This window comes from Nansenia antarctica, assembly GCF_963989245.1.
Source record: "Nansenia antarctica genome assembly, chromosome: 3".
Taxonomy (NCBI): Eukaryota; Metazoa; Chordata; class Actinopteri; order Argentiniformes; family Microstomatidae; genus Nansenia; species Nansenia antarctica.
The window spans coordinates 40,788,246-40,802,120 of NC_137688.1; the positions used below are offsets into that span (position 1 = coordinate 40,788,246).

Genomic DNA, 13,875 nt, shown 5'->3' on the forward strand with positions numbered 1-13,875 from the left:
GCAAATAATCTGATACTACTTTTGTTGTCGCACGCTCTCTAAACTTGACCCCCGTGCTGGGGGAATTCTGGTATATCAAAACCACTAGGCTCCTGAAACTACAAAGCCTGGAGCATCAGCACTCACTCTGCCATTGAGTTGTGTTTCAAATTAATGCGGGTCTCTGCTCACTGTAGCAAAACATATAATATGACTTCTCCCAAGGGCTTTCTGTTGAGTCGAAATACTTAGATAATCTTGTAAAAATCGAAATATTGAACTATATGGATCCACTAAAGAGATGATTGACTATTGATTATTAACACACTGTATAAGACCACTTCTGTCTTTCTATTTATCCACAGACAACTGAAACATTGAACTCCCTTTTAATAACCTGCATTTCCTTAATGTGATTGAAGATCACTTTTCTTTTTTTGGGAAACCTGATTGATTGTCAGCTGAGAAAAGTTGTCAATCCCAATAAAGGAAAGCAGGTGTGAAGAGTGAGAGAAGCTAATGGGATTATCTGAGAAGCTGTATCCTCTAGGCATAGTGCTCTGGAGGAGTGACTGTCAGTCTGGAGATGAGAAAAGCACCAAGAAAGGAAGTTAAGACCATAAAGCCTAGGGGATTTCAAATAACAGCACCAAGATAGAGAATTAATGTAATATAATACAAATAGCCTACAATGGAAAAAGTCCCTAATATGATAAACTATGGACTTCTAAATGTATTGGCGAGTAACAAGGAAAATAACTATAATTACTTCAGTGACTAATTCCCTGCAGGAAGATCAGGTATACGCGATACATTCACACAAGTCTGCTCTCCTTTACCTTCCCGCATAATCGATTCGAACACAAAATATGTGCAATAACTGCATTTGAACAGTTGGGTATCATTAGTTGTTTAATGGTGAAAGACCAATATTGATTAATGAGGTTTGAGATTGTACAGATGAAAAGGGCATTACAAACGTAATGAATTATCATAATCATCATTGGTTCCAAGTAGTCAATTTGTGCCATAAGATCTGCACAATTACAATGTGAAGCCACTATGACCCTGAAAAAGACCAATAAAGTCTTCTTGAATGTGTGTGTGTGTGTGTGTGTGTGTGTGTGTGTGTGTGTGCGCACATACTGTACATGTGTGTTTAGTGCAGATGGTACCGGGGTCAACCCTGTGTGTACTGTACCATGCGACTGATCCATGTGGCCCAGGGTCTCGATCTGTTCCACCAGGTCATTGGAGTTCCACTGACTCATCCCCAGCAGGATGGCACTCTTTCCCTCCAGCACATCTGCTGGGACACACACAGACAAACACACAGACACAGGGTTAAGACGGGGGGATTGCCAAGAAGAAGGAAAACTATCATCCGGTCACACTGTTCTTATCATCACTGTATAAAAGGATATTCAGAGGATATTCAGACATCTGGAGCCAATTAAAATAGCGGCGTGATGTGCTTCTGATGAGTGTGACCAGAGGGATTGTACACTGTGCTAGTCGGGTTCGGGACGTTGCCCCATGGCATCGACGCACAGGCTCCATGATGGGCCCGGCTCATAGAGACTGACACCCCATGTCCGACACACTGTCCTCGCACACACTGACGCCTGGCAAAGCAGAGTAGCTCTGACACTGCTCTGCCAAGCCTGTCCACTTCAATCACACTGTTAAAGGCCTAATGGGCACTTCCTCTGTCTTCTCTCTAAACCCGTTTCTCTCTCAAGTCACTAGGCACATGGGCATATACAATCAAAACTCCATGCATAGAAATATACGCACATGGACGGACAGGAAGTGCACACACACATGCACGCGCGCGTACACACACACACACGTTATCATTGTGAGAGCAACAGCACCCTGTGGAAATTGAAAAGGCTAAGGAAGTGTGCAGGTTTATACTAAACAGCAAACATGCAATGACTCATCTCGCTGAAAAGAGAGCTGATCAGGGCAGCTTACAGCCAGAACAGAAGAAGACCACTCATGTGAGATGTGAAATGTGTTTAAAGGAGAGAGAGGGGAAACACAGGCAAGGCAAGTTTATTTGTATAGCCCATTTCATACAACGGTGGCAATTCAAAGTGCTTTACATACATTATTTAAAAATACAGGAAGAGGAGCATAGTAAGAAAAGAAAAACTACAATGAATAAAAGCAAATATAAGAAGTAAATATAACGCGGCAATAAAAAAAAGCTGCAATAGGGCGTGTTCTTACAGATATGCCGCCATAACCATAAATGGGGTGAGATTGACAGACACGGGGTAGACCTACAGACAGGTTGTAGATTGACAGATAGGCCTACAGACAGGGAGGTAGACCACTCACCTAATATGGGCCAAGTTGAACTCATGATAAGCTATTATATTATGAAGTACCCTAGGACCACGGGCCTGCAAGGTACCAGTCACCTAATTATGGCCTGATATTCATAGCCTACTATGCTATGATGATAATATACACTAAGCCAGCGATTCCAAACCTGTGAGGGTACTGCAAGTGGGCCGCCAAATCATGGGCAAAAAAAATGTTTTATTGACGTTTTTAGTTTTTTTTTGTTACAAAAACGTTTTAATTTTAAAAAGATAAAAAATCTTGGATTGAACGGCCTTGATCGTATTGTGTGTGGTGTGCGCCGATATTTCCATCCGAAAAGAAGAAGTCAGCTTGCTTCTTTATTGGCTACATTCCATCCCGGACTCGCGAACAGGGTTGCCAGATGGAATCGACATTTTCCACCCTAACCACAGTCTAAAACCTCTAATTCCCACCCCAAAAAACCGAGCCCATCTGGCAACCCTGGTCGGGAGTCGGGAGTTGCCCACACACATAAGGATGTTTGGTCGTAAATATTGAACACATACAACATTTACGATCTTGGTATTTGATCACCTGCTATATAAAACATAGCCGCTCGGCTTTAATGGTTTAACCGCTATTTATTTTTTTGCCACGCTCCCTCTAGTTTTTGTTAAAATTACGTTTCATGCGCGTGCACGCGGGAAAAAATCGCGCTGCTGAGTGGGCCGCGAATACTGAAGAGATCTGTAAAGTGTGCCGTGAGTCCTAAAAGGTTGGGAACCGCTGGTCTAGTGTGTAATATTTGTGATATGTTATATGTGTATATGTTTGTGAATATGTGAATATGTTTTCCGTTTTTGCACCTTCAGAAGAACCACTACAATTTCATCGTATAGGCAACTGTATAAGGACAATAAAGTCTATTTTATATACATCACTGAATTGTATGGCCATTCTGTCCTGTTTGTGATGTCACACACTCACCTAAGAACATCCAACTCTGATTGTCACGGAAACCATCACCAACGTTCTAGAACCCAGAACACTGAAGACCAGTCACACCTGTGAGAGTTCACACACAACTGTGCCTATCTTATGTATAGCATAGCTGAGAGAACAAGAACACAACTAGTAATACTTTTGATGTTTCCTTCACTACAATGTCTTCTATCAATAGTAACCGGCGGGTCGATGGCCTCGGTAAGTCTTCTATTCTCTTCTAATTTTCATAGTTACAGATAACAAACATCTATCAGCAGTGAAATAATGAATGTTTGAGTCTGTTACAAGTACTTTTATAATAATAATAATAATAATAATAATAATATATTATAATTATAATAATAACCGTTATTTGTATAGCACTTTTCCTGCAAATGTTGCAGCTCAAAGTGCTTTAATCATTATATAATCATAATTTCAATATTTTTGGTCTTGACTTGAACATATTTGCTGAGGTTGCATCCCTTATAGGTAAACTGGCAGTGCATTCCACAATCTGTGTGCATAACATGAGAATGCAGCCTCACCAAATCTCTTCTTTTGTACAGAATCTCAATTTGAATTTCAGTTTATTTAAGAAAGGACAATGCATACCAATTAACTTTACCAATTAATTAATTAAGTGTAAGTATGCCAGATTTAGCCAGGAGGCTCGTTTTCATCTGTGGTCCCTGGCCAAGATTGTAATGAATGTGTGGGTCTGTTTCAAGTAGGCCTACTTGTATGTACCAAGGAAGGTTAGATAGAAGAACTGTAAAATGTACTGTATGCCTAGTTAGGAAGTGCTGTTATATTATATTATATATATTAGCTACATTATATAACTATAATGTTGTCCTATTTTGTCCCAGCAGCCCGCAGACAAACACGACGACACAATCCTTTGGCGGTGCTTGGTGTACAGGGGGCTAGACGTCCTCCAGGCGTCAGGATGTTGGCTGGACGTCCTCGAGGCATCGCGACCCCTCTGATGCTGCTGGGCTCAGCACGCCACGCCACCCTGGACAGCGACGGCGAGCACAGCGCTCCTGACGACGACGATGACTACGTCGATGACTACGTCTCTCCTGTCGCCGTCAGCACCAGAGGTGACGAAGAGGAGGAGGAGGAGGAGTGCAGCTACTCCTCCTGTGCGTCCGATGACGACTCGGACTCTGACGATGACTCTGACGATAACTCTGACGATGACTCGGCACGCCACGCCGGCTCCTGGGCCCTCCCACGCCCTCCCTCTCCCTACCCTCGCTACGTCCCCTCCTCCTCCTCCTCCGACGACGATGACTCCGAGGAAGAGGAAGGGAAGGGCGATGCCCCTGGACGCCCTGGTGGCGCCCGTCCTCGGGCCCCTCCTCCACGCCCTCCCTCTCCCTACCCTCGCTACGTCCTCTCCTCCTCTGAAGACGAGGACTCGTCTGAAGACGAGGACGACCCTGATGGAAGCATACGGGCCAGACTGTTGGGCCTGTGTCGCCCTTCTGCTTGTGGTCCCGCTGGTCTCCCTACTGGACACTCTGCTGGTGTCTCTACAGGACACTTAGCTGGTCTCTCTACTGGACACTCTGCTGGTCTCCCTTCTGGACACTCTGCTGGTCTCCCTTCTGGACACTCTGCTGGTCTCTCTACTGGACACTCTGCTGGTCTCCCTTCTGGACACTCTGCTGGTCTCCCTTCTGGACACTCTGTTGGTCTCTCTACAGGACACTCTGCTGGTCTCCCTTCTGGACACTCTGCTGGTCTCCCTTCTGGACACTCTGCTGGTCTCCCTAGTGGACACTCTGCTGGCCTGTCTACTGGACACTCTACAGGACACTCTGCTGGTCTCCCTTCTGGACACTCTGCTGGTCTCTCTACAGGACACTCTGCTGGTCTCCCTTCTGGACACTCTGCTGGTCTCTCTACAGGACACTCTGCTGGTCTCCCTTCTGGACACTCTGCTGGTCTCTCTACAGGACACTCTGCTGGTCTCTCTACAGGACACTCTGCTGGTCTCCCTTCTGGACACTCTGCTGGTCTCCCTTCTGGACACTCTGCTGGTCTCTCTACTGGACACTCTGCTGGTCTCCCTTCTGGACACTCTGCTGGTCTCCCTTCTGGACACTCTGCTGGTCTCTCTACAGGACACTCTGCTGGTCTCCCTTCTGGACACTCTGCTGGTCTCCCTTCTGGACACTCTGCTGGTCTCCCTAGTGGACACTCTGCTGGCCTGTCTACTGGACACTCTGCTGGTCTCTCTACAGGACACTCTGCTGGTCTCCCTTCTGGACACTCTGCTGGTCTCTCTACAGGACACTCTGCTGGTCTCCCTTCTGGACACTCTGCTGGTCTCTCTACAGGACACTCTGCTGGTCTCCCTCCTGGACACTCTGCTGGTCTCTCTACAGGACACTCTGCTGGTCTCCCTCCTGGACACTCTGCTGGCCTGTCTACTGGACACTCTGCTGGTCTCCCTTCTGGACACTCTGCTGGTCTCCCTTCTGGACACTCTGCTGGTCTCCCTTCCGGACACTCTGCTGGTCTCTCTACAGGACACTCTGCTGGTCTCCCTCCTGGACACTCTGCTGGCCTGTCTACTGGACACTCTGCTGGTCTCTCTACTGGTAGGTCTGCTGTCCTCTCCATGCTTTTAAACGAGGCCTTAAAACCCACCTTTTTAATAGAGCCTTTTTTTAGCCTTTTAATTGAAAATGTGTATTGCTTTATCTTCCTGTGTTTAATTGTAGCACTCTGAGATTTCCTATGTAAAGTGCTTTTATAAATAGAATGTATTATTATTATTATTAGAAGGAGGAGACCCCATGAGGCCCCAGACGACTCCCCTTCCACACGTGTCCACTGTGAGGGTGGCCAGGGCCCCTATGACGGCGGCACCCAGGCCCAGCGGTAGAGGTAAGAGGACCAGGGACGACGCCGGCAGCTGTTCCTCAGACTCAGACTCAGAGGAGACCTCAACCAAGAGACAGAGGAGATAAGAGAGAGAAAGAAAGAAGAGAAAGAGACTCCCAGAGAGGACGAGGACGTCTCAACCTCCTCAGTATTGTTTTAGCACATGGTGCTGCTGCTGCTGCTGCTTCATATGCGATTGAAAATGAAAATAAATATGACCATATCTCATTTTACGATTTTCTGCATCTTTATTTATGGTGCTGTTTAATGTATGTGTCTACGCTTTGATTTGTACTGAAACATAATTCTCCCCCGCTGCTGCTGTCTTGGGCTCTATCTACATATTTTTTTTTTTTATCTCAGTGAGATTAACAAAGGATAAATAACGGAAAATATCTGGATGCATATGAGGTTATTTACACACAGCCCCAGTATACGGAAACCGGTTCTCGGCAAAGGTAGGACAACCTGCTATATCCCTCCACTAACCTCTACTAACCTCTACTAACCTCTACTAACCTCTACTAACCTCTACTAACCTCTACTAACCTCCACTAACCTCCACTAACCTCTACTAACCTCTACTAACCTCTACTAACCTCTACTAACCTCTACTAACCTCCACAAACCTCTACTAACCTCCACGAACCTCCACTAACCTCCACTAACCTCTACTAACCTCCACTAACCTCCACAGGCCTCCACTAACCTCTACTAACCTCCACTAACCTCTACTAACCTCCACTAACCTCTACTAACCTCTACTAATCTCCACTAACCTCCACTAACCTCCACTAACCTCTACTAACCTCTACCAACCTCTACTAACCTCTACTAACCTCTACTAACCTCCACTAACCTCTACTAACCTCCACTAACCTCCACTAACCTCCACTAACCTCTACTAACCTCCACTAACCTCCACTAACCTCTACTAACCTCTACTAACCTCTACTAACCTCCACTAACCTCCAATAACCTCCACTAACCTCTACTAACCTCCACTAACCTCCACTAACCTCCACTAATCTCTACTAACCTCCACTAATCTCTACTAACCTCCACTAACCTCCACTAACCTCCACTAACCTCTACTAACCTCCACTAACCTCCACTAACCTCCACTAACCTCCACTAACCTCTACTAACCTCCACTAACCTCCACTAACCTCCACTAATCTCTACTAACCTCCACTAACCTCCACTAACCTCCAATAACCTCCACTAACCTCTACTAACCTCCACTAACCTCTACTAACCTCCACTAACCTCCCCTAACCTCCACTAACCTCTACTAACCTCCACAGGCCTCTACAAACCACTAACCTCCACTAACCTCCACTAACCTCCACAAACCTCCACTAACCTCCACAAACCTCCACAAACCTCTACTAACCTCTACTAACCTCCACTAACCTCTACTAACCTCTACTAACCTCTACTAACCTCCACTAACCTCCACTAACCTCCACTAACCTCCACTAACCTCCACAAACCTCTACTAACCTCCACTAACCTCCACTAACCTCTACTAACCTCTACTAACCTCCACTAACCTCCACTAACCTCTACTAACCTCTACTAACCTCTACTAACCTCTACTAACCTCTACTAACCTCTACTAACCTCTACTAACCTCTACTAACCTCCACTAACCTCCACTAACCTCCACAAACCTCTACTAACCTCCACTAACCTCCACAGGCCTCCACTAACCTCCACTAACCTCCACTAACCTCTACTAACCTCCACTAACCTCCACTAACCTCTACTAACCTCTACTAACCTCTACTAACCTCCACTAACCTCCACATACCTCCCCTCACCTCCACTAACCTCCCCTAACCTCCACAAACCTCCACTAATCTCCACTAACCTCCACTAACCTCTACTAACCTCCACTAACCTCCACTAACCTCCACTAACCTCTACTAACCTCCACTAACCTCTACTAACCTCCACTAACCTCCACATACCTCCCCTCCACTAACCTCCCCTAACCTCCACAAACCTCCACTAATCTCCACTAACCTCCACTAACCTCCACAAACCTCTACTAACCTCCACTAACCTCCACTAACCTCCACTAACCTCCACAGGCCTCCACTAACCTCCACTAACCTCCCCTAACCTCCACAAACCTCCACTAACCTCCACAGGCCTCCACTAACCTCCACTAACCTCCACAAACCTCCACAAACCTCCACTAACCTCCATTCATTACTCATTTAGGGTTAGGGTTAGGGTTAGAGTTGATTCCGTTCAGAGAAAATCTTGACCCTCGTTCGATTCGGAGCCATGAGACTCCCTTCCGGCATGCATTGCGAAACATCTACAGAAATGTTCTTTTCGTGAGTTTTAAAGTGCTATATATAATTATTTTAGTGCCAAGCCAACCTCACCTGTGGGGTCCCTCAGGGCTCCATCCTCGGTCCCATCTTGTTCTCCCTCTACATGCTCCCCCTCTGTCTAATCCCTCAACGCTACCAGATCTCATTCCACTGCTATGCGGACGACACCCAGCTTTACTTATCAATCAACACTGACGACCCCGCCGATCTGATGCGCCTGATGGACTGCCTCCACGATGTGAAGGAGTGGATGGCCCAGAACTTCCTACAGCTGAACGAGAGCAAGGGGGAAATCCTCCTCATCGGCAACACCACCGCCATCACTCAGCTCAGCACCAACATGGGAAGCCTGTCCACCCTTGTCAGACCACATGTCAAGAACCTCGGTGTCATCTTTGACTCCGAGCTCAACCTTAACCGACAAGTGAGCTCCGTCGTGAAGTCATGTTTCTACCAACTACGTATCATAGCCAAGATCAAGTCCTTCCTCACCCCCAGTGACCTGAGGAGGGTCGTCCTCATGCTAATTTCATCTAGGCTCGACTACTGCAACTCACTCTATGCTGGACTTTCTGATAAGACCATCTACCGCCTGCAGCTAGTCCAAAATGCCGCTGCCAGGCTGGTGTCAGGCACTAAAATGAGAGACCACATCTCCCCTGTCCTCATCTCCCTTCACTGGCTCCCAGTAAAGAAGAGAGTGAAGTTCAAGATCTGCACCTTTGTCTACAAAGCTCTCAACAGTCTCGCCCCACCCTACATCAAGGACCTCCTGGACCTGTCTTCCACCTCAAGGCCCAGGCTCAGGTCCGACGCCCAACTCAGCCTGAGGGTCCCCCGCACCAACCTCAAGAGGAAGGGTGACCGTGCCTTTGCGGTGATAGCACCGACCCTGTGGAACGCGCTCCCTTCCGCCATCAAGTCTGCCCCCACTCTGGACTCCTTTATGGAATGGAATGGACTTTATTTGTCATTGCTACAGTACAGGTACCAAACAACGAAATTTAGGAGGGGTGGCTCCCCTGGTGTTAGGAAAGGGAAAAAATAAACACATTTTAGAAAAAGCATAAATGCATAAAATCACAAGAAGGTAAGGAGCTGGTTTACATCAATAAAGGCTATGTACACAATCCACTGTACTATACTGCACAGATAGTCAACTAGGGTTGTCATATTGCACAAAGAGTATTTTTTCACATTATTTTAAAGTGTCACAGTTTGCAGGCTTGAAAATGTACATGTTTGTGCCTCAGCACTAGCTGCCATACAATCCGTCCGGACTGTCCTGGGCCCAGAACTTAGGCCTTTTCTGTGTTCAGGGCCTTGACGGCCCTGTGGTAGAAGCAGTCCTTCAGTCTGTTTGTCTTAGCGGCCGGGGTCCTGTACCTCCTGTTCGAGGGCAGCTTGACAAAGTGTACGTGCCCAGGGTGGGTCGGGTCCCTGGAGAGCCAAGTTAAAAACCCACCTCTTCGTCAATGATATTCCCTAAGTCTACTCCCTATTTGTTGTAAATTGTATCCCTTGAGATGTTCGTTTAAGTAGTCTGTGTCTGTTTGCTTTCTGTGTTCCTTGTCCTTGTCCTTGTCTTTATCTGTTCCTTTACCCGGGCTGCGCCCCGGGCCGATGTAAAAGTTGGATGGGGGGCGCAATATAAATAAAATTAACATTAACATTAACATTAACATTAACATTATATTAGCATTAGCCTTAGCTTTTAGCCAAAATATCTGGAAATGCTTCAACATGGTAACACATTGTAGTGCCAAGATGCATTGTTAATCAGACATGGGAGGTATATGTTTTCAATATATTTATAGAGTATGTTAAGTGATATGAACCAGAGTTAAGTTGTCTGTGTAGGCTATTTGTGAATGATATATAATGTTAAGCTGAATGGAATCAATATACAGCATAGAGGCAATGACAAGGTTAGTGAATGAGCGGAAGAGGAGAAAGCAGTGGGAAGATGCTTGTGGACGAAACCAACTGCATAAAGATGCGCATTCATACAATGGGGTATAAATGCCAGGATTGTGAAGTTACTTGATTTTCTATTTGTTATTATAGTGCCACCTATGGTCTAATCATGGTAATTATTTCTGGCATTGTTACTGATGCTCTCTAGTTGTGGCATACACATTTATAGCATTTATGGTCAGGGACTTTACCTAGCAGAGCAAAATCTATGAGAATTTGACAATTCTGGCCCAATTACTTTGTGTTTTCATATCATTTTCTCTGCCATCTTGGAATGGATCTCTTATCCTTGAACACCCTATAAAGAAACGTGCACCACGCATGTTCATATGCAATTTTGGACCAATCAGACTTACAGTTGATTTTCAGTAAAGTTTGGCCAAATGTTGCACCTGCAGAAAAATCCATCATGGCGGACCTTATGGGTTCTTGAGGCAAATATGTTCCCCATGAGGAAAGACACATATGTACCAAGTTTCATAAATGTTCATCCAACGAGGTGGAAATGCCAGCATTCTGAAGTTAATTATTTACTTTTGGTTATTATAGTGCCAGCTATGGACTTATCATGGTCATTCTTTCTGCCATAGTTACTAAAGCTCTCTCTGGCATGCACATTTATAGCATTTTTGGTCAGGGACTTTTTGAGCCAGGAAAAGAATAATAAGAAGTAAACCACCAATAACAACACTAAATAGATAAAACATCTAATAAGACAATAGTTAATGGATAAAATACATTGATAGACGTGTGTTTAATCATAACTTCTGCAAAACATGAAGGTTTTTAGCTTAGATTTAAACATGTTAAGGGTTTGGGCCACTGCAGAAAGCCAAGAACTCCAAGGAAAGAAGATTCAGCAATCCAAACAGATACAATATATAAAAGTCATACACTACATACAGCAGAGAGACTTCATATAAATATCCTATCATGCTAAGGGGCAAGAGGATCAGAAAGAAAGCCTCCTACTGCTTTGATTAATTTAAAGGAGGAGAGAATAATGGAAGGATGAGATTCCCTTGCAACAGACAGCCCTTGAGCAGAGAAAAGACAGAGTGAGAGAGATGGAAAAATGTCCTTCAATGTGACAGTTCGGACAGTGAGGGAGAGGAAGAGACAGAGGGCCCTATTATGCACTTCTTAACTTGCCGTCTTAAGTCTTAATTAAGACGCACCGCCAGGTTAAGACCTACCGCCACCCTTATTATGCGCTTCATACGCGCTACTGCTATTATGCAGGTGTCGCTAGGCGCCCACACATAAGACGTAAGACTCCCGTGAATATATTACTCATTGTGGGAGTGTTCATATGTTAATGAAGTGCACTAGGCGCCCCTGCTATTATGCGATCTGACTTTGCTCCTAGCGCTAAGAAGTGGTTTGAAAAGTTCTTAAGTTTAGACTTCATGCACGTTTTGAAACACGAGCGCGCCTCCGCGGTTTGCGCATGCATGTGGGCACACATGAACACGCACGTGGCTCCACGGCAAGACGTCAATTACGGTCACAGTATAGATGCCACCACTGGCAAATGTTAAGCCAGAGAGAGAGAACAATGGAATATATCCTAGGAAGGAATTATGATAGACGAAGACGGCGCGCCGAGCGCATATACCGGCAACGACTTTGTCGGGCTGACAGGTAGGCCAAATCTCAAATCAATCCTGGATTCGTGATCTAAGCATTTTAGCGCTTTCAATTGGTGATCCAACTGTTAATATTGCTATAATATATTGCAATTACAATTATATTATAGCCTGTTATTAAAATATGTATAATATAGCCTATATATATTATTTTATTCTGTTTACAGAGCAGCAATGCTTGTATGAGCTGCGCTTCACCCGTCAGGCAGTAACTGCCCAGTGAGCAATAGACGTCTTTTCAACCTCGCGTCTACAATATAAACCAATATAAACCAGCTATATTACGGCTATATTTTCTACTTATCTTAAATGCATGAAAACCGTTATTAAACCCCTCTAAACTGTCAGAATACGTCCCAGACGTCATGTAGTATGAGATTCCATGTAGTCTAGCATAGTTATTCATGCGGAAGTGGTGGTTTAAATTGCGTCTATACGTCGCTGTCCTTTAACCCAGATAAATGCGGTCTGTGTCTAAACCTGTTTTAGTCTAGCAGCACGTTGAGTTTAAATTAATACCCTAAACGCCTGATTGTCAAAATATGTACCAGACCGTCATTTAGTCTGAGATTCCATGTAGTCTAGCATAGTTATTCATGCGGAAGTGGTGGTTTAAATTGCGTCTATACGTCGCTGTCCTTTAACCCAGATAAATGCGGTCTGTGTCTAAACCTGTTTTAGTCTAGCAGCACGTTGAGTTTAAATTAATACCCTAAACGCCTGTAGATTGTCAAAATATGTACCAGACCGTCATTTAGTCTGAGATTCCATGTAGTATAGCATAGTTATTCATGCGGAAGTGGTGGTTTAAATTGCGTCTATACGTCGCTGTCCTTTTACCCAGATAAATGCGGTCTGTGTCTAAACATATTTTCTACTTATCTCAAATGCATTAAAACCGTTATTAAACCCATTCTATTGTCCTTACGCTCTACTCTATGACTATGAGGCTGGGAAGACAAATCGGCAACACACTACATGAACTGAATTGAGATTATATAGAAAAATAGTCATAGTACCTGGTGTTGATGACTGCAGAGGAGAGTCTATCATTGTAGAGTCATCAGTGGCTTTTCAAACAAAGATCAAAGCACATGAACAACTTTAAACAGGAACAAGTAGCACAGAATGAGAGGAAAGACCAGTTATATTTTAAAAATACAAACGCATTGCTTACAGGCATATTATTCTTTGTCCTTTTCTTTTAATTCAAAGACGTTTTGAATACATGTAACCGGTTGGTTATTATTTCCAGTTTGCGGTTAATGTAATTTTGGTTAACAAATGCTTTCTTTCGCTACGATTGGAGACGGGTTACCACGTGACCATGGGACGTATTGAATTTCCCGGTTGGAACAGTGAAAAGTAGTATTTTTGGGATGTTTTGTACATTGGCACTACATTATTATTGTTAAAACACTATTTTCTATTATTATTATATAGTGGAATGCCTAGAAACTATTGTTGTGTTTAAACCGTGACCTACATTGACGTGCCAGAGAATGACTACCCTCCCTCGAAACCATCGCGAGTATCGCTTCTCTGCCTTTTGGCTAAGATCAAGTGTATCTGTTCTTATCAGTTTAATATCTGATACGTCCCCTACCCGGGGACGTTATATTAAATTGATTTTTGGAGCAGGGAGATGGAATAGGGGCTTGCTCCGTCCACACCACGCATCGACCTGGTATTGCAGTACCTCCAGAAACATA

At 44.6% G+C, this 13,875-nt stretch overlaps 1 protein-coding gene across 1 annotated transcript in view; it reads right to left on the bottom strand.

Moving 5' to 3' along the window:
• pitpnm3 (PITPNM family member 3) overlaps positions 1-13,875 on the bottom strand; it is a gene marked incomplete at both ends in the record, with an annotated part of 106,681 nt that overhangs the window by 62,038 nt on the left and 30,768 nt on the right. The window contains one exon of the mRNA XM_080525234.1: positions 1,181-1,288. Coding sequence (XP_080381360.1) covers positions 1,181-1,288 — 108 coding nt within the window. The remainder of the gene's footprint in view (positions 1-1,180; positions 1,289-13,875) is intronic.